The 21,175-nt window shown below is 38.8% G+C and overlaps 1 protein-coding gene across 4 annotated transcripts in view; it reads right to left on the reverse strand.

The window, feature by feature from the left end:
- Positions 1-21,175, reverse strand: part of sympk (symplekin) — a 42,166-nt gene that overhangs the window by 18,147 nt on the left and 2,844 nt on the right. For all 4 annotated transcript variants that reach the window (XM_062067664.1, XM_062067661.1, XM_062067663.1 and 1 more), the window contains exons 4-16: positions 20,161-20,214; positions 20,011-20,084; positions 19,803-19,929; positions 19,421-19,670; positions 17,644-17,814; positions 12,984-13,223; positions 10,681-10,832; positions 10,444-10,594; positions 2,062-2,272; positions 1,850-2,000; positions 1,532-1,767; positions 1,322-1,403; positions 1,124-1,237 (exon numbers count right to left, since the gene is read on the reverse strand). In XM_062067664.1, the coding sequence (XP_061923648.1) occupies positions 1,124-1,237; positions 1,322-1,403; positions 1,532-1,767; positions 1,850-2,000; positions 2,062-2,272; positions 10,444-10,594; positions 10,681-10,832; positions 12,984-13,223; positions 17,644-17,814; positions 19,421-19,670; positions 19,803-19,929; positions 20,011-20,084; positions 20,161-20,214 (2,013 nt within the window). The remainder of the gene's footprint in view (positions 1-1,123; positions 1,238-1,321; positions 1,404-1,531; positions 1,768-1,849; positions 2,001-2,061; positions 2,273-10,443; positions 10,595-10,680; positions 10,833-12,983; positions 13,224-17,643; positions 17,815-19,420; positions 19,671-19,802; positions 19,930-20,010; positions 20,085-20,160; positions 20,215-21,175) is intronic.

Consider the following 21,175-nt stretch of genomic DNA (forward strand, 5'->3'; position numbering starts at 1 on the left):
AAAGTGCTTAACTTCATACAAAGTCTGCCGTTCTTATATCCAATGTTTTCTTTTTTCTAGTATTGATAAAATTGATTGATTGCCTTTTAGAACAATGTTAGAGCAAAATAAATCTTACGGAAGGCCAACTTGCAGAGCACAGATCGATTTTAGGAGAATAAATCAATAGATCCATGTAGTGGATCAATCATGACCCCTATTTAATAGTACCATTTTCTCTGCATTTATTGTAAGTGATTTTGACAGTGGTACAATACCAACAGAATATTTTTAACTAGTTCCTTATTCTCTTTCATTACATTAAATTGTTTGACCAAAACAAAGTCAATAGTACACAATAACTAAACAAAAAAAAAACTACTATCTAAAATCCAAAAATTATTTTTGTCCCCAACGTCCTCCTGTGCCCAAAGACTTTGTGAACTTGTAAACATTAACAAAAACAACAACAAAAAGATTATGAGAAAAAAATACACTGATTTAATCACTCTAGTATCAATCATACACTGATATTATCTTTGGTGTCTACACTACCCATTTATGGATCGATCCGCCCTCCTCCTGTTAATAACTGTTTACATTCTGCTGCAACCTGGTTCCATCTACACTTCTGAAACTTTACTAAGAACTTATTATTTCTTATGTTGTTTCTAGCTAGCTTAACTAATAGTATGCCTGCTCTCGGTATGGTCTTGGTGTGCAACAAGTTTAGCCTCGTCCTAACTATCAATCTTATGAACGATGTCAAATAAATGAAACTAATCTGTCTCTTTGAATGTACTAACTCATGTTAAGGGCATTATATTTTTGCTTTGCTCTATTCACCACTGCACTATTGTTTATTGGTTATTTAGGTATTTGTTTATATTTGTAGTTAATCATTAATATTTATTGTTTACATTGAACAAAAGAGCACAGCCTACCAAGTCAAATTCCTTGTGTGTTAAACATACTTGCCCAATAAAGCTGATTCTGATTATGAAATTAAGTTTTATATTAATTTATCGGAATGCGTATGTAAGTCATAATACGGAACAGTGTCAACTGAGAAGCACCTGTAGATCCATTTAAAAGATAAAAAGAGAAGGGTAATTAGGCGAAACATTGAGTGTAAAGTTCCCACCTTCTCTTTTTCATGGGAGCTGAGATCCAGGAGCACATGCAGGTACTGAAACTGCCTTGAAGGCCGTTTGATGATAAGCTCCTTCAGAGTAGTCATGCCTAAATACACCCGTGACTGCAACAACATGGTACAAAATAATAGTTAAGTTAGAAGGGATTGCAGAAAACAAAGTAAGGATGTCTTCAGGATGCCATGTACCTCATCTTCACAGTAACGTCGGATTACTTCCAGTGCTGACTCTGTTATGATGGGAGCCTCAAGTACCATTTTGGTGAAAAGTCTGTAAGAAAACAAAAACAAATGTCCAATCGCCCTTTTCGTAGTCATATTCTTTTTACAGTACAAAAAACACTGTACATGTGCGATATGTACAGTACAGAGGACATAGATAAAAAAGCATGCCCTCACCCATCTTTTTGCTCAGGTTTCTCTTGCAGTCCTGACAGAAGAGTGTAAAGACAGTGGTCGTAACTGTCGAGCAGGCCAGAAGGGATCCGGCTGAGGTAGGTGTTGTATTCTTGATAGAGAAGAGAAAAGGCTAGGTCACTCCTCGTCCTGATGTCATCCAGAATAAACCTCAGCACGTCCTCTTTCATTATCCCCTCAAATTGAGTCACCAGCTTTGAGACAAGCTTCACTCTGACCTGCCACACAAATTCAGCATGGTTACTTTAAAATTGATAATACATTAGATTGTAATAGTATTATGAGGATTGGAAATCTTACATGGGACATCCCACTTTGAGCAATGGTCTTTTCTGAATGAAGAATGCGTTTAATTGTCTTGGAGGTTAACAGTTCAATCTGTGTGTTGGATAAGGGCTGAATCACATCTGACAGTCTAAATACTTTTTTTCTCCCTGTTGAGCCTGCTAGTCTGTAAAAAAATATGTGAAATTAGGGAAGAGTAAGCCATATTTATTGTTACAAGAACTCACTTGGTTTGTGAAGATGGGAGGATGGGCTCTGGAAGCCTTTTTGGAGCAGTGGTGTTAGGAACCTTCTCTGTGTAACCTCCCACAACAGAGATTGCTTGTCCTACCATCATTGGAACTTTGCGCTTGATGAGCAGGTCCATTGTGCCAGAGTCATCCTCTTTAGTTTCCCTTTTTTCTGCATCACTATCTCTTGCTTTGCACTGCTCTAACCCTAAATATTTACATTGGATCACAACAAAAAAAAACAAGACAAAAAAAGGAGACAGAATTCAGCAAAAGCATATTAAATGGTTTTATGTACTGCTGCTACAAGATTTAATTTTATATGTACTTTATCTGCATAGGTAGAGCAATTTTTATTCAGATCACTTGTGTAAAGAACATTTTAAACTTCAAATACTGTATTTTCTTGAGTAGAAGTATGTGTGCCTTGTATTAAAAATCATTTATTTGTTTAAATAATTGCTTTAGTTGAACTTGAATAGTTAAAACTGTATAGCACCAAATGTTGCAGGCTAATTTGTGCAATACTGTCTGTTTTTTAGCAGTTGTACACTACACTTAAAGTTTTTTTTCTTAAAAGGAGATCTATGAAGATATGATTTGACAATAAAACAGTGTCCTAGTTAATATGTATTGGATATGCTTTTGTATTTTTATCAATTTATGTATAACCTACTTTTTACTACTACTTTCTTCATTGCAAAATGTTGGTCTGTGGAGGCGTTCCCAGATTGCAAATGAAACCACAACCAAGCTTTTACAAAGGTATTTTTGAAAATGTACAGTTTAAAAATATAGCTTGAAGACAAATGTGACCGAACATTTCTTTCCCCCGTTAGATTTACCCAGTCACAACATTTGGTACACCTGCCCACCAAGATTGATAGAGAGCTGCTTGGGAAAAGGTTTAGCGGCTAATCCAATCTCGTACTGTTCAATCTTGACAAAACAGTCTCGTATAAAATGTCATAAAGACAAAAACAAGTATTTACTTTATAAACATCAGAGCAAGTGGGAGGGCATTAGACGAGAATGGTTAACAAGCGAGGATGCAAGCAGCAGCCGTATCATGCTCACAGTCTGAAGCAGAAAGGAGATAGCTTTACCTCATGTCCAAAAAAGTTTGTTGTCCACTTCACTGTGACACTAAAATGTAGCCAATCTTGAAAAAAAATAAAACCTTGCGGAAAGTCATCTTAAACTGTGTGCAAGCTCACGCCCAAAAGCAAGAACCTTATGATTTGATGCTTTGACATTGTTTAACACGAGTTTCCAATATTGGAACAACATTTATAGGTCAGAAAAGACAAAAATCCTCATAGGTAAGGTCCCCTTTAGTAGTAGCTAAGCCTGATACTTAGAATTTACCTGATTAACAGTATTTATTCCTTTATTACCAATAAACAATTTTTTCTGTTCTCTGCATTTTGAATTTAATTTTAGAACCAACAATTTAACTAACTTGTTAGAATGGTTTGAACATAAATTGTTGTCAAAACCACATCTATGTTTCTTTAAATATACGATTTTAACAGTTTGGCTCTCATTCGAACCTTCGCAACCCATTCTGAAACAGTTCTATCATAATGAATATGCTCGGAATCGCTTCAAAACAGCGTTCCTAACGATACTAAATTATATGGCTCCCGTGAGAACAGTCAGGATCAAAGCCCGCTCTGAACCATGGATGAATCCGGACCTATTAGCTGCCATTAAAGACAGAGACAAATAATACTCCGAATACCAAAAGTGTAAAACCGAAATAGATATACAACCCAATAATAACCTCAAATCACTCCTTTCAACACTCAAAAAGCAATGCAATAAATCAGGAAATAAGACAACCAACCTGACTAAATCTTTAAAAAAAAATTACATTAACGACAAAATAGAGGAAAACACAAATAAGTCACGTGAGCTCTGGAAAATCCTCAACAACCAGCTTCCTGGTTGCAGCCAGAAACTTAAAGGCCTACTGAAACCCACTACTACCGACCACGCAGTCTGATAGTTTATATATCAATGATGAAATCTTAACATTATAACACATGCCAATACGGCCGGGTTAACTTATAAAGTGACATTTTAAATTTGCCGCTAAACTTCCGGTTCAAAACGCCTCTGAGGATGACGTATGCGCGTGACGTAGACCGGCGAACACGGGTATGCCTTCCACATTGAAGCCAATACGAAAAAGCTCTGTTTTCATTTCATAATTCCACAGTATTCTGGACATCTGTGTTCGTGAATCTGTTTCAATCATGTTCATTGCATTATGAAGAAGGAAGCTGAGCAAGCAAAGAAGAAAGTTGTCGGTGCGAAATGGACGTATTTTTCGAACGTAGTCAGCCACAACAGTACACAGCCGGCGCTTCTTTGTTTACATTCCCGAAAGATGCATTCAAGATGGAAGAACTCGGATAACAGAGACTCTAACCAGGAGGACATTTGACTTGGATACACAGACGCCTGTAGAGAACTGGGACAACACAGACTCTTACCAGGATTACTTTGATTTGGATGACAAAGACGCAGACGTGCTACTGTGAGTATGCAGCTTTGGCTTTTTTTTGCGTATGTACGTAACTTTTTAAAAATATATAAGCTTTATGAACCTTGGGTTAGGTGAACGGTCTTTTGGGCTGAGTGATTGTGTGTGTTGATCATGTGTTTTAATTGTATTGGCGTGTTCTATGGAGCTAGGAGCTAGCAGAGGAGCTAGGAGCTAGCATAACACGTACCGTACCGTACGTGCGCGTCACGTACGTAACTTTTTAAAAATATATAAGCTTTATGAACCTTGGGTTAGGTGAACGGTCTTTTGGGCTGAGTGATTGTGTGTGTTGATCAGGTGTTTGAATTGTATTGGCGTGTTCTATGGAGCTAGGAGCTAGCAGAGGAGCTAGAAGCTAGCATAACAAACACGCAGGTGTTATTATGCAGGATTAATTTGTGGCATATTAAATATAAGCCTGGTTGTGTTGTGGCTAATAGAGTATATATATGTCTTGTGTTTATTTACTGTTGTAGTCATTCCCAGCTGAATATCAGGTACCGTGAGTATGCAGCCTTGGCTGCTAAACATTCGATAACTTGACCGTATGTGCGCGTCACGTACGTAACTTTTTAAAAATATATAAGCTTTATGAACCTTGGGTTAGGTAAACGGTCTTTTGGGCTGAGTGATTGTGTGTGTTGATCAGGTGTTTGAATTGTATTGGCGTGTTCTATGGAGCTAGGAGCTAGCAGAGGAGCTAGGAGCTAGCATAACAAACACGCAGGTGTTTTTATGCAGGATTAATTTGTGGCATATTAAATATAAGCCTGGTTGTGTTGTGGCTAATAGAGTATATATATGTCTTGTGTTTATTTACTAAAGTAGTCATTCCCAGCTGAATATCAGGTCACCCCCGGCTCTCACAGCATCTTCCCTATCTGAATAGCTTCAACTCCCCACTAGTCCTTCACTTGCACTTTACTCATCCACAAATCTTTCATCCTCGCTCAAATTAATGGGGAAATTGTCGCTTTCTCGGTCCGAATCTCTCTCACTTCATGCGGCCATCATTGTAAACAATAGGGAACTTTGCGTATATGTTCAACTGACTACGTCACGCTACTTCCGGTAGGTGCAAGCCTTTTTTTTATCAGATACCAAAAGTTGCAATCTTTATCGTCGTTGTTCTATACTAAATCCTTTCAGCAAAAATATGGCAATATCGCGAAATGATCAAGTATGACACATAGAATAGATCTGCTATCCCCGTTTAAATAAAAAAAATTCATTTCAGTAGGCCTTTAAAACCAGACTAACCAACATCAACATCAAGGAGGGTGACTCCCTCATTACAGACAAAATGGAGGTAGTAAGCAGACTTAACACCTTTTTCACCAGCATAGCCACAACTAGTCAACAAGCTGTCCCACCACTCTGGTCGCTTTGGTGTAGAACACATTAAAGCCTTCTACAGAAAGCTAGGAGTATCCAACAACGATTTCAAATTAGAAATGGTCTCAGTGACGAGGTGCTTAAAAAATTGAGCGCGCTCCACCCAAACAAGGCCACCGGCCTTGACAATATCCCCTCCTGATTCCTCAGGGACTCTGCCACCACCATTGCCCCAATCATCACGCACATAATAAACCTCTCAATTACACAAGGCCAAGTACCAAAAGATTTCAGGATAGCAAGAGTAACTCCCCTCTTTAAAAAAGGTAGCAAATTAGAACCTGTCAACAACCGACCTGTTTCTATTCTCAGTTCCATTTTGAAAGTAATGGAAAAAATAGTTTATGAACAGGTCGATAGTTACCTTGCCACTATAAAACTCATGTACAAATTCCAATCCGGCTTCAGAACTAACCACTCCACTGACACATGCCTTCTCTATCTGACCGACCACATCAAACATGAGGTGGACGCGGGCAAATACTGCGGCATGGTCATGCTGGACCTTCAGAAGGCCTTTGACACCGTTAACCACGCTATACTGTTGGATAAGCTCAGAGCAATCGGATTTGATAAAACCTCATCGAGCTGGATGCAATCTTACTTGGAGGGGAGGAAACAGGTGGTAGAGGTGAACGGCACCGTGTCACCCACCCTCTCAGTAAGCTGTGGAGTCCCCCAAGGCAGTATATTAAGGCCTTTACTGTTCCTAATATACATAAACGACATGTCATCAGCATGCGACTGTGAATTGTTCTTGTTTGCGGATGACTCGACCCTGCTGGTATCCGGCGAGGACAAGTTACAGGTGGAGAAAATCCTCAGTGCTGAACTCTGTAGAATTTCCACCTGGCTCGCTGACAACAAGCTATCCATACACTTGGGTAAATTGGAATCCATCCTATTTGGGTCCCACATCAACCTTAAGAAAGTCAGTGACTTCACTATAAAAGTGGGTGACATTGTTATTACCAGGAAAGATGAGGTCACCTACCTAGGTTCCATTCTAGAGGCTAATCTATCCTGTGATAAAATGGCAACCAAGGTAATCAAAAAGGTCAACCAACGAACGAGATTTCTCTATAGAATCTCCTCTCTGGTCAACAAAAGCACCATGAAGATTCTAGCGGGAACTCTCATTCAACACTTTTTCGATTACGCATGCACCTCCTGGTACCCTAGCACCTCCAAAACCCTCAAATCTAGACTCCAAACATCCCAGAACAAGCTAGTCAGATTACTTCTAGACCTCCACCCCAGATCACACCTCACTCCTACCCACTTCTCCAAAGTGGGCTGGCTCAGGGTGGAGGACAGAGTAAAACAACTTACACTGAGCGTAGTCTATAAAATCCGATACACCTCCCTGATACCGAAGTACATGTCAAACTACTTCTTTAACTACGTCATAACCACAACACCAGGGGGCGCTCTACTAACCTTGTTAAACCCAGATTCCGATCTAAAAAAGGTTTTAACTAATTCTCTGTCTATGCCACATCAATATGGAATGCACTCCCAACAGGTGTAAAAGAAAGAGCATCTATATCCTTCAAAATCGCACTAAAAGAACACCTTCAGGTAACTTCAACCCTAAACTAACACCCTCCTTTCCACATCCTACTTTCCCGAATTGTAAATAATCAAATGTAAATAATCAAATGTAGATACTTATTCTTATGCTTTCTTATCTCTCTCTCCCTCTATGTCCACTACTTGCTGTACATATCCTACCAAGTCAGTCCTACACTGTTCCAATGTCCATTTCTCTGATGATGCAAAAGTTGATGACTGAAGTGTTGATATCAACCAAACCTAACCCCCCCCCCCCCCCCCCCGCCCCCCTCTCCACATCCCGGATTGTAAATAATGCAAATAATTCAATGTATATACTCTGATGATTATCTTGTGTGATGACTGTATTATGATGATAGTATATATCTGTATCATGAATCAATTTAAGTGGACCCCGACTTAAACAAGTTGAAAAACGTATTCGGGTGTTACCATTTAGTGGTCAATTGTACGGAATATGTACTGCACTGTGCAATCTACGAATAAAAGTTTCAATCAATCAATCAAAACCAGCTCCTCCTGGCTGTCCTTAAAACCAGACTCAAAACCAGAGGAGATAGAGCCTTCTCAGTGGCAGGGCCCAGACTGTGGAACAGCATTCCACTATCTATTAGATCCTCCCAGTCTCTGAGCCAATTTAAAACTAGGTTAAAACATATTTTTACTCCCTGGTGTTCAAATCCAGTTAGGCAGGATATCTCGGTCGCTTTATTTCTTGTATTATTTATTAATTACATTTTAGTATTTTAGGTGATATATTTTGCACTTCTTTTATGGTATATTTTTACTATTGTATTTTTTTCATCCTTCTGTGTTACAATGTAAATGTAACACTGCATGCACTTTTTTTTCAAATTGATTTTTATGTCTGTACAGCACTATAGTCAACTGGGGTTGTTTTTAAATGTGCTATATAAATGAATGAATTGAACTGAAAATGAAAGAATAAATTGTGATAAATATGGTTATCGCCTGAGTACATTTACTAGAGATCGACCAATATGTTTTTTTTCAGGCAATTATTAGTAGTTAAAGAGGACAATAACTGATATTTGGAGCTGATATTCATTTTCAGTAAAAGTTATTTAAAGGCCTACTAAAATGAATTTTTTAAATTTAAACGGGGATAGCAGATCCATTCTATGTGTCATACTTGATAATTTCTCGATATTGCCATATTTTTGCTGAAAGGATTTAGTATAGAACAACGACGATAAAGTTCGCAACTTTTGGTCTCTGATAAAAAAAAGCCTTGCCCCTACCGGAAGTAGCGTGACGTCACAGGAGGAAGGGCTGCTCACATTTTCCCATTGTTTTCAATGCAGCGAGAGAGATTCGGACCGAGAATGCGACGATTGCCCCATTCATTTGAGCGAGGATGAAAGATTCGTGGATGAGGAACGTGAAAGTGAAGGATTAGCGTGCAGTGCAGGACGTATCTTTTTTCGCTCTGACCGTAACTTAGGTACAAGGGTTCATTGGATTCCACACTCTCTCCTTTTTCTAATGTGGATCACGGATTTGTATTTTAAACCACCTCGGATACGATATCCTCTTGAAAATGAGAGTCGAGAACGCGAAATGGACATTCACAGTGACTTTTATCTCCACGACAATACATTGGTGAAGCTCTTTAGCTACAGAGCTAACATGATAGCATCAGGCTTAAATGCAGATAGAAACAAAATAAATAAACCCGACTGGAAGGATAAACAGAAAATCAACAATACTATTAAACCATGGACATGTAAATACACGGATAATGCTTTCCAGGCTGGCGAAGCTTAACAATGCTGTTGCTAACAACGCCATTGAAGCTAACTTAACAACGGGACCTCACAGAGCTATGCCAAAAACATTAGCTATCCACCCACGCCAGCCAGCCCTCATCTGCTCATCAACACCCGTGCTCACCTGCGTTCCAGCGATCGACGGAGCGACGAAAGACTTCACCCGATCATAGATGCGGTCGGCGGCCCGGAGACGGAGGAAGTCAAGGTGAGGTCGGCGGCTAGCGCGTCTGCTATCCATCTCAAAGTCCTCCTGGTTGTGTTGTTGTAGTCCGCCGCTAATACACCGATCCCACCTACAACTTTCTTCTTTGCAGTCTTCATTGTTCATTAAACAAATTGCAAAAGATTCAACAACACAGATGTCCAGAATACTGTGGAATTTTGAGATGAAAACAGAGCTTTTTGTATTGCATTCAATGGGGCCGAATACTTCCGTTTCAATGATTGACGTCACACGCATACGTCATCATACATTGACGTTTTCAACCGGAAGTTTAGCGGGAAATTTAAAATTGCACTTTATTAGTTAACCCGGCCGTACTGGCACTTGTTGCAATGTTAAGATTTCATCATTGATATATAAACTATCAGACTGCGTGGTCGGTAGTAGTGGGTTTCAGTAGGCCTTTAAACATGAACAGTATACGTCAATAAAAAGCTGGAGAAGGCTTTGAGTTGTTTTGTAACATTATTTTTTAGGAAACGTCAGACCAGAAGCGATATGTTTAATGCAGCGCTAATGTTTTGGTTAATATAGTACCAACCACATCAGGGGATTTCAGAAACACCTTTACTACGTGTGTCTATGAGGAAAATCAACATTTGCATTTCAAAATATGGGAAACCTCTTGGGATAATTGGTAAACATTTGGTATTTCTCTACAACAGAATAAATCAAAATGCCAAGCATTAGGCTCTCTAATATTCACAATATGTTTTTTTAAGACCATATTACTCATCCCGGTGTGAAGGTAATAACAATATTATATTTTTTGTGCTGTTATACATATGTGTTATATTAATCAAGACATTCTAAATTGTAGGTGTATTTTGTGTACCAACCTGGACCAATCCCAGCCCCAGTCATCTGTGTAGCCATCAGCCTGGCCAAATGTTTAATTTGAGCATCGGTACCTGCTGACTCAACAGGTGTGTATGTGGCCTGAAAGGATGCTGGCATGATGTCAGGCAGATACACCATACTGATGAGCACCTGGACGAAAAGAGAGAGAGGGTTGCCACACGCTGAGTTTTGCCATGAGCGTAAAATAGAGTAGGGGAAAAATTCTAAGTGCTTACCAGATTGGCTACATTCTGAGGGTTAAGAAGCGGGCGTAGAAAGTCGGCTGTAAGGTCAATGGCAGATTGTACCACTGGGACAGGAGCAGGCTTGGGAGTTGAAAGAGGCGCCGGCTCCTCTTTTTCCTCATCATCTTCAATCAGTGTCGGTTCTGGTCAAACCAGACATAAATACAACAATATATGAGTACAAAGAGTACTACTGCTCGAGTAGCAGCTTATATTTTCTATTTAGGTAAAAATAATGTTGATGTGTTGACAGACATTAAAACCTGCTTGGATAGTAAATTACACACGTGGTTGCACCCAAGAACTCGAAACAAAAAAAAACAACATGTCTAGTTCTGAGCGTATTTTCCTGAAAATATCTGGGGGTGTGGTTCAATGTGTATAAGTGGCAAGCACTACATACTTACAAAATGTGTTATGTGGGTGATAAAGCCTGATAGGCACAATCAAATGAGGTGAGCCTGTCAGTGCACATGCCATCAGAGTGTACTGTGCAAGTATAGAGGATATACCCATATATTCATACTGATTTTTTTAAGTTTACGGCCCTACAAAGCAGACTATCATCAATGGTAGCCAACAAGAACTCTGAAACCCACAGACAGGTTATGTGCCCATCAAGCACTTAGGAAGGTAATATCTTTTCAGGGAGAAGCTTGGTAAGAAAGAGACCATCTGTAATTAAAAAAATAGTTTAATTTGTACTCACTTTTAAATTTCATGGAAGTTCTCCGCACATGGGGTAAAGGAGGATGATTCAGAAAATAACTTAATTACATAGTAACCCAAAGTAATTAATTGTGATCCTACAGTGCATAAGTCTCCTTACTCGAGAAGGCACATGTACAGGCCCACTCTGAAGTTTACCAGTGAACACCCACTTGTGATGTGATCAGATGGGGTCAAAATTTAGCTCTTTGGTACAACTCCACTTACCATGTTTGGAGGCAAATAAATGAATATAAACTCCAAAAACAGCCTCACCACTGTCAAACATGGAGGTTGAAACACTGGATTTAGGGGCTGTTAATTCGCTCAGGGTACAAAATGACTTCCCTGCTCGAGGGGTAAATGAACAGTGCCATAAAGAAAGAAAATGGCTGTTGGATGGGGTTTACAGTATGACAATGATCCAAAACATGGTCAATGTAACATAGGAGAAGCTCGACAAAAAGCATGTTAAGATATTGTGGCCAAGCCGACTAGTCTCCAGACCTTAAATTTATATTGTGTTTTTTTCTACATTTAAAACACATCCTTGTGGTCTATATAACATGTCATGGTGGCTCTTTGGTCAAAATGTTGCAGCGATTTAGTTTTACAGACTATATTCAAGCCGCTTTCTGATTGCCTCTTCAGAATGTGCAGTTTTGTGGGCGATCTTATTTACGTGCCGAAGCCCTCCTCCAGGCCGAGCTTCCTTCGACACCTTGTCAGCCATGTTGTAGTTTTAGCGCTTTTATATTGAGCATACTGACAGATATAAGTTAACGCTACTTTTTATTAAAAAAACGATAACAGCGTAGAATTTAGCATGCATGTGCATGTACGAGCCTGTCTGCCCCCACAACAAGAGGATAGAGAAAACTAAGGAAACGTATTGACTACAACTGAATAAAAATGGTGGACTCGCGCAAAGCTCTTCAGGTAAACCTCAACCAAATATGGAGAAGTTTGCTGACCAAGGTAAAATACGTCACGATTGTCTCAAATTCCACATGACTGAATTGCAAACTTGTTTTATTAATATCACTGCCACTCCTCTATGGTTTGAATTATGAAGTTATGAGGATCCCAAATACACAGTAACAGGTGCCAAAAAGAGGTTGGTTTTGCATAATACAACCCCTAAAGGAGGGAGGTAAACATTTATGGTGCCAAGCGACAGCTTCAGACGGAACCTTTAGGATCTACAGAGTCTCTGTAAAGATGACCAAAAATTCCTCATGAGATGTGCACACCCTTGGTGACCAACCACAAGAAACGCTACATCTTTGTTTGCCCCCAAGGGTTTCTTCCCCAGTAGTAGCCAGTTTTGCTTGGAGATCCACTTTGCTTTGCCCAACATAATCTATACTCATTTATAACCTATAATTTTTTATTTCTAGATTTTTTGTTGATATTTTGTCTTTTAATGTTAAACCAAAAAGAGGATTATCTTTATACAAAATACTTGACTAATAAATGTGACGATGAATCTGTATCAGTCCCGAGCCCGGGAGTTGGGAAACCCTGCTACAGATGACAGCACAACATGCATTAAAAAAAAACTAAAATAAACAATAATTACTCACCAATCTTGACCTTTTTGCCATCTGTGTAGTGTTCGTGGCGAGACCTCTTGCGCGGCTCTCTCACTGTTGGTGTAAAGCGCGTTATTTCGCTCTGGGGCATACCCAAGTCCAACAACAGGGTGCTGATTTGACCCTGGAACTCAAGGCTGCAGGAATGTTTGAGCACTGCCACCAGGTGCAACTTCAGATTCTTCCGCACACTGCTGACCTGCGACTTGGCTAGGGTAGGTGGTAGATTGGCTAAAGAAAAAAAAAAAGTTAATTGAATTTAATTTTCATTACCGTCACATGATGACATTTTGGGGCAATAAAGCCACAGAAACTGAAAACTGAAAGAAAGAAAAAAATGCAGCTATAACAAGAGGTCTTTCTGGAATCACTTTCTACAAGATTTTGGGAGAAACATTTGTAAGGTAATAAGTTACTGATGCTAGACAAGAGGATTGATGTTTAAATGGGCTGAGGTCAGGCTAGTTATTCCATAGCAACTTTATTTAACTAGGCTTTGAAACATTACATTGGTATGGGGGAAGAATTTGGACTTCGGTACAACTAAGGGGTCAGGTATAACATGGGATGGGCACCGAATTTTGTACTTTTATATAGGGATGCTGCAATTGATCAGCCGTCCGATCAATATTGGATGTTTTTCATGAAAAACTATGTGATTGCCACTGACGCGGTTAATGGCTTTTAATGCCGATCACAAACGCTGATACCCTCTGGCTGACAGTGTTTATTTTTAGTGCCTTGGCTGTCAATTAGTTGTCTTTACACACAGTGCAGAGCCGCCATGACTTAATAATAATCACCACCATGACAGCAAAAAAAAAACCTGCTTTTATTAGAATCCGAAGTATCATTATCACTGGAGGCCCGAGAGCAAGCCAGGAGCAGGCATGCTAATAGCTGTGCTAAATAGGTATTAGTAGTAGTAAAGTTTAAGAAGTGAGGTGGAACCGTGTTACAACAAAAGTAAACAGCTACTATCAGGAAATTAACGAGAAGATTAATAACAGTCTAAAGCAGGGGTGTTAAACTAATTTTAGCTAAGGGGCCGGATGGGGGAAAATCTATTCCCATGTGGGCCAGATGGGTAAAATCATGGCATAATAACCTAAAAATACAAATATGACAACTTACCACTAGGCCACCTACTCAGTGGCCTAGTGGTTAGAGTGTCCGCCCTGAGATCGGTAGGTTGTGAGTTCAAACCCCGGCCGAGTCATACCAAAGACTATAAAAATGGGACCTGCTTGGCACTCAGCATCAAGGGTTGGAATTGGGGGTTAAATCACCAAAAATTATTCCTGGGCGCAGCACCGCTGCTGCCCACTGCTCCCCTCACCTCCCAGGGGGTGAACAAAGGGATGGGTCAAATGCTGAGGACAAATTTCACCACACCTAGTGTGTGTGTGTGACAATCATTGGTAAAAAAAAAAATAAAAAAAAAATTCAGATTGTTTTCTTTGTTTTACTTCGGCCCAAAATAAAACAAGCACATGCTGAAAATGTACATCTCACAAATAATCCACTTGACAAAACACTTCAAGTTAGTTGAAAATTCCAAGGAACAAATTGGTGCAATTTCAAAAACACCATGAAGAACACAATGAACTTAGACTTAATCTCAGTGTATCTACAAAGCAAATAAACTTTAAGTCACAGCCCATCTAGGATTGAACAAAAAACTAATTAAGCATTAATTAAAACTCTTCTATGTACCAACTACCTCATTTGTCATATTCACATATTAATCCTGTGCTAACTCAACAAACCGAATAAACTGAGGTAGAAACTATTCAAGAGGGTTAAATAACTCCCTGCCTTGTAGGCATCACTGTGTATCAATAAAAAAAGAAAAGCTTTGCAATGTGTGAGTAATTTCAACAAACCAAAAATAAAAACTTGAAAGACTGACAGTAAATCACACACTGTTCACTTTCTTTACATTTGCACAGAAAATAATTTTCACAGAACTATATGAATGTGCAGTGTCTCATGCAGCATTTTAGTGGGGTTACCAATTGTTTATTTGGCTCCTATTTGTTTTACATTGGGTCGAGGGGGAGGAGTCGCTGCCCCGCTTTACCGTGTACCTCTTGCTTGGCACACTTGCTACTTCTTGCTTGGTATACTTGCTCACCCCAGTATAAACCAATTGCTCGCCACACAGAATTGCTATTGCGATATCCAGTGGACACATTTACAACTGCAGTTTCTTTAATTAAAAAATGCAGCTCAATTTGACACTGAGCAAACTCATCTTGCGGGCCGGATTGAACCTGTTCAGGCCCGGGCGCCGCAAGTGTTACAACCCTGGTCTAAAGAGAGGATAATATAACAACTGTTGGTGTTTCAGCGTTGTCGCAGTCAGTACACGACACATAAGAGAAGGGCGGATCGATGCATAAATTGATGGTGTCGATACCATGGGTAGTATCAGTGTATGATCGATACTAGGGCGATTAGGTCAATAGTGTTTTTTTCTCAAAACAATATTTTGCTATTTCCAAACTTGTGGAATAATTCCCTGGACACAGGAGGACTTTCAGGGCAAAAAACTGAGGATTTGAATGAGTAGTAGTAGATGATAGTTTATTGCAGTCATTATCGACATTTTCTCAGAAATGTGTGTGTAATAAAAGAGAATGAAAAACACGTTTTAATATTGTGTTGATACTGTTACACTGTCAATAGCACTGGCCATGAATACATTTGAAAAATTACTGTTAATAAATGTGATCGGTATCGGTCTTGGTGTCGGCTGATCTCACTAACGGATGATCTGTATCGGTATCAGCAGCATTTAGCCATGATCGGAAAATCCCTGGGTTTAGAGGTACTGACCAAGTTCCGTCTGTACTACCGAGTACCGATTAAAGTCAAATCAAACAGTACGATACCTTTGTTGCAAAAAACGAAGATGCACGTTCAAACAGCTGGTGTGTATTAAGTACAATACTTACGGTATAAGCTTTTTGTAAGGCACAACATAAGACAAGACTGAAACAAACAACTTGATGGCAAAGACTACTTCCTGACTGTGGCAACACATCTAGGACAAACATTAAAGGCCTACTGAAATGAAATTTTTTCATTTAAACGGGGATAGCAGATCTATTCTATGTGTCATGCTTGATCATTTCGCGATATTGCCATATTTTTGCTGAAAGGATTTAGTAGAGAACATCAACGATAAAGTTCGCAACTTTTGGTCGCTGATAAAAAAAGCCTTGCCTGTACCGGAAGTAGCGTGACATCGCAGGTTGAAGGGCTCCTCACATTTCCCCATTGTTTACACCAGCAGCGAGAGCGATTCGGACCGAGAAAGCGACGATTACCCCATTAATTTGAGCAAGCATGAAAGATTCGTGGATGAGGAACGTGAGAGTGAAGGATTAGAGTGCAATGCAGGACGTATCTTTTTTCGCTCTGACCGTAACTTAGGTAAAAGGGCTCTTTGGATTCCACACTTTCTCCTTTTTCTATTGTGGATCACGGTTTTGTATTTTAAACCACCTCGGATACTATATCCTCTTGAAAATGAGAGTCCAGAACGCAAAATGGACATTCACAGTGACTTTTATCTCCACGACAATACATCGGTGAAGCACTTTAGCTACGGAGCTAATGTGATAGCATCGTGCTTAAATGCAGATAGAAACAAAAGAAATAAGCCCCTGACTGGAAGGATAAACAGTAGATCAACAATACTACTATCAGGAGACACCGAACCAAACACTGGACCTGTAACTACACGGTTAATGCTGTGCCGCCTGTCAAAGCCTAGCAATGCTGTTGCTAATGACGCCATTAAAGCTAACTTAGCTACGGGACCTCGTCAGAGCTATGATAAAAACATTATCTCTACATCTAAGCCAGCCCTCATCTGCTCATCAACACCCGTGCTCACATGCGTCCCAGCGATCGACGGCGCGACGAAGGACTTCATCCGATCATCGATGCGGTCAGCGGCTAGTGTCGGATAGCGCGTCTGCTATCCTCGAAGTCCTCCTAGTTGTGTTGCTGCAGCCAGCCACTAATACACCAATCCCACCTACAGCTTTCTTCTTTGCAGTCTCCGTTGTTCATTAAACAAATTGCAAAAGATTCACCAACACAGATGTCCAGAATACTGTGGAATTTTGCGATGAAAACAGAGCTGTTTGTATTGAGATACAATGTGTCCGAATACTTCCGTTTCAACCATTGACGTCACGCGCAAACGTCATCATATCTAGATGTTTTCAACCGGAAGTTTCGCGGGAAATTTAAAATTGCACTTTATAAGTTAACCCGGCCGTTTTGGCATGTGTCGCAATGTTAAGATTTCATCATTGATGCATAAACTATCAGACTGCGTGGTCGGTAGTAGTGGGTTTCAGTAGGCCTTTAATGAATGCATAGTTAAAAGAAAACACAATATTTCAGCATTATCATTATCAAATGTGAAAATGTTTAAATTAGATTGTACTATTAAACAAATCAACATTTATTACCATATGAACAGTATAAGAGTATTGTGAATTAGTACTATGTGAAAGGTACCCACCCTTACATATAACTAAACCCTCATAGATTAATGAATGAAATGTATCGTAAGGATTGTGTCCATATAGTGTGTGAGAAATTCAAATATTTCCATTTAGTTACTCACCGTGTAACGTTTCGTATGCCTGTACCACCTTTGACATAAACATGGGCCTCTGACGGGCAATGGTGGCCAGCGAGCCCAACGCTGTGGTCAGGTTAATGCTGGAAATGGCGGGATGGACCATGAACTTCAGAAGCTTGTCCAACGCTGCTTTTCCTTCCTCACACAAAACATCTATGGAGGAATATTTTGAATTAGTTCCATTACTGGGATAAATTTAAGTAGTTGATGCCCTACTGATTTTGAACATTTACAAACGACATGAATATTTCAGAAACCCTAAGGGACGTTTATAGGAAAAGAGACAGACTGTAAAACAAATCCTGAAAAAATACAACTTCTAAATTATTTGTATTTGAACCTAAATGTTTGTTCTTACTATTTGTCTTTGTTACAATAAATCTACAATATAACGTATGGACTGTTCACATCTTTGTATTGGAGTAAAAATCAGCAGGACATTAAAGGAATTACTTATTGTTCCCACTGTACAAAAATTAAGAATACATTTAAAATGTCTATATTTAGCTTTTACATTTAAAAGAGATCAATGTATTACAAAGGTATACAATAGTACCTCAACTTAAGAGTGCCCAAATTTAAAAATGTTTCAGATAAGAGCTACATTTTGAGTTATAAGCTTCCCCGCGATTAGTTGATGTAGCAAATGTCACAGTGAACCCTGTAAGATCCGACCAAAACATCTGATCCTACTCTTTAGCATTAGCTTATAGCTAGAGATCAACAAAACTTTGTTTTTCCAACAACTGGAATTAAGAAAGTGAGTGAAAAGGATAGTGCTTAGGAGAAGCGGATGATATTCATTGAAAATACAAAAATAAATCATCAAAAACATGACCGAGTTTGTCGCCTACTTGGCGAAGCAATTCGATCGCAAGTCTGCACCATACTAAAGCAGACGAGTCCAACGGCAGTCAAGAATGTTAAAAACATACGTAAACTGCGAACATTAAACCATGAAAATATGGAGAAGCTGCTGATTGTGTATTTGATGAAAAGGCAGCTGGAAGGAGATACCATAGAAGTCCACTGTCTCTCCAAGGTAAATGCAGTACTACTGCGGTTGTCAGTAGAACATTGGAAAAACTCACAATCGCACCAAGTATACATTTTTAATTTCTTATCAAAATATCTAAACAAACTTAATACATGTCACAATCTCCTGAATAGTGTTTCTTTCAGTGATACATAACTTGTTTTTAGGCAATATACTGTATCTTCTGAAGAAAAAAAGTTTGTTATAAGACTTCACAATACTAGTAAATATAGCTAATAATAAAATGGGATAGCTAATTTCAAGATCATTTTTAAGTTTTTAACACTTAAATGTAATGTCTTATTTCAAGAAAACTTACCAAAACCATTTTGACTTGTTCCATTGGCAGATTTTTTTGCTAATTTCAAGCAAAAATTACTTGTATGTAAATATATATTTTTTGCTCTTTTTGGGAGGGGTGTTTTTTCCAGTGTACATTCTATTGTATTGTTTTTCATACAATATATCTTATTCAAAGGTTGTTGGGTTTTTTTCAAAAGGCATGTTACATGTTAAAATGTTGATGTTTTTGGTGGGAACGAGCATATGATTAATTGGTATCAATTAATTTCAATGGGAGACGTTGATTTGAGTTACAAGTGTTTTGAGTTCAGAGATCCGTCACAGACCCAATTCAGCTCTTAAGTTGAGGTACAAGTGTACTTGATTAAAGCCTTAATGGATTTAAATGTGCAATTTCAAAGTAACAATTGAAATTCATACCGTATCGAATGTATGTATGGTCTTTGGGTACTTTGTCCAAGCTGATGTCACTCTCTTGTCTTTTTGGGATATCAGAGTCCGAAATCCGAGGTGACAAAGTGATGATAAGTGATTCTGTGAATTTGATAGCGTGAGTGCGCACCCCATCATTTTCGGAATCCAGCAATGCCAAAACATCTCCTTTCATCTGTGTGACCATATTCCAGCATGCTTCCAGCATGTCTGATACTGCTTTGGATCGCACCAACCACTTGCATGAAAAAGAGGGAGGGGATAAACAGGTCAAAAACTAGTTCAGTTTTGCATTGTTTTTTTTTTTACAAAAATATATGTATTTGCCAGTACAAGACAAGACAAGTATGTAAGTGTAAGCAGTCTGCACCTGTAGAGTAACTTTGTATAGCTGTGTGAGTGTTAAGATGGCTTTCTTCACGACATTCACACTGTCATCCTTGAGCAACATGTTTAGGTTTGCAATCAGCTTCAGGAGTAGCTCATTGTCCCGTTTACTGGAAAGAAAACATAACAAAACATGTGATATCCTAATGAAGTGGCCAATCATGACACAAGAACATTAGGGGACAACCTACCATGCTTCCTCTATGAAGCCAATAACAAACTTTCTCACTTCGATGGACTTGTCAGTTTGAAAGGCGATTATCTCCTACAGGATAGGACAGCAATTAATAAAAGCACCTCAGTTTAGCTAATGTATGAAACATGCTGATGTTCTTCCGTACATCAAGGAAATTGTCAAGCAGAGAGGGATCCTTGTTTATGATAAGCTCCTGGACCTGAAAAATAAATTATTTGTTCAGCTGAAAAACATACAAACTTCAACATACAAAAATCCCTAATGAATAAAAGTAAAAACAAAGGAATTAAACGCAAGTGAATATTTAAATATTTGATATTTAAAGCAGCCTATACTTCAATGACATTCAAAAACTACCGGTAGTAGCAATGTTGACCATAACTTAATAATTTCTAACGGAACACACAAGTAATAACATATCAACTTGAAATTTTACAATGGAACACACAGCCCGCTTTCTTAGGCATTTACACATTTTAAATAAATGTGGTCAACATGAGAAGCAAAATGTTTTGCAGAAATATAGTCACGTTGGTAGGTTTTCAATGCATCGAGTCCTCAGGACAGTGGATTTGAGTGGGTCTCTGGGAAATCCAATGGTATTTCTAGGGGTGGGAATTTTTGGACACCTAGACAGTCGATAACTTGCCCATCACTGGAAATAATATACCGTATTTTTTGGAGTATAAGTCGCACCGGCCGAAAATGCATAATAAAGAACATTTTTTGGGGAAATGTATTTGATAAAACCCAACACGAAGAATAGACATTTGAAAGGCAATTTAAAATAAATAAAGAATAGTGAACAACAGGCTGAATAAGTGTACGTTATATGACGCATAAATAACCAACTGAAAACGTGCCTGGTATGTTAACGTAACATATTATGGTAAGAGTCATTCAAATAACTATAACATATAGAACATGCTATATGTTTACCAAACAATCTGTCACTCCTAATCGCAAAATCCGATGAAATCTTATACGTCTAGTCTCTTACGTGAATAAGCTAAATAATATTATTTGATATTTTACGGTAATGTGTTAATAATTTCACACATAAGTCGTTCCTGAGTATAAGTCGCACCCCCGGCCAAACTATGAAAAAAACTGCGACTTATAGTCCGAAAAATACGGTACTACAAAAGGCGACCAATAGC

Source organism: Entelurus aequoreus, linkage group LG13, assembly GCF_033978785.1.
Source record: "Entelurus aequoreus isolate RoL-2023_Sb linkage group LG13, RoL_Eaeq_v1.1, whole genome shotgun sequence".
Classification (NCBI taxonomy): domain Eukaryota; kingdom Metazoa; phylum Chordata; class Actinopteri; order Syngnathiformes; family Syngnathidae; genus Entelurus; species Entelurus aequoreus.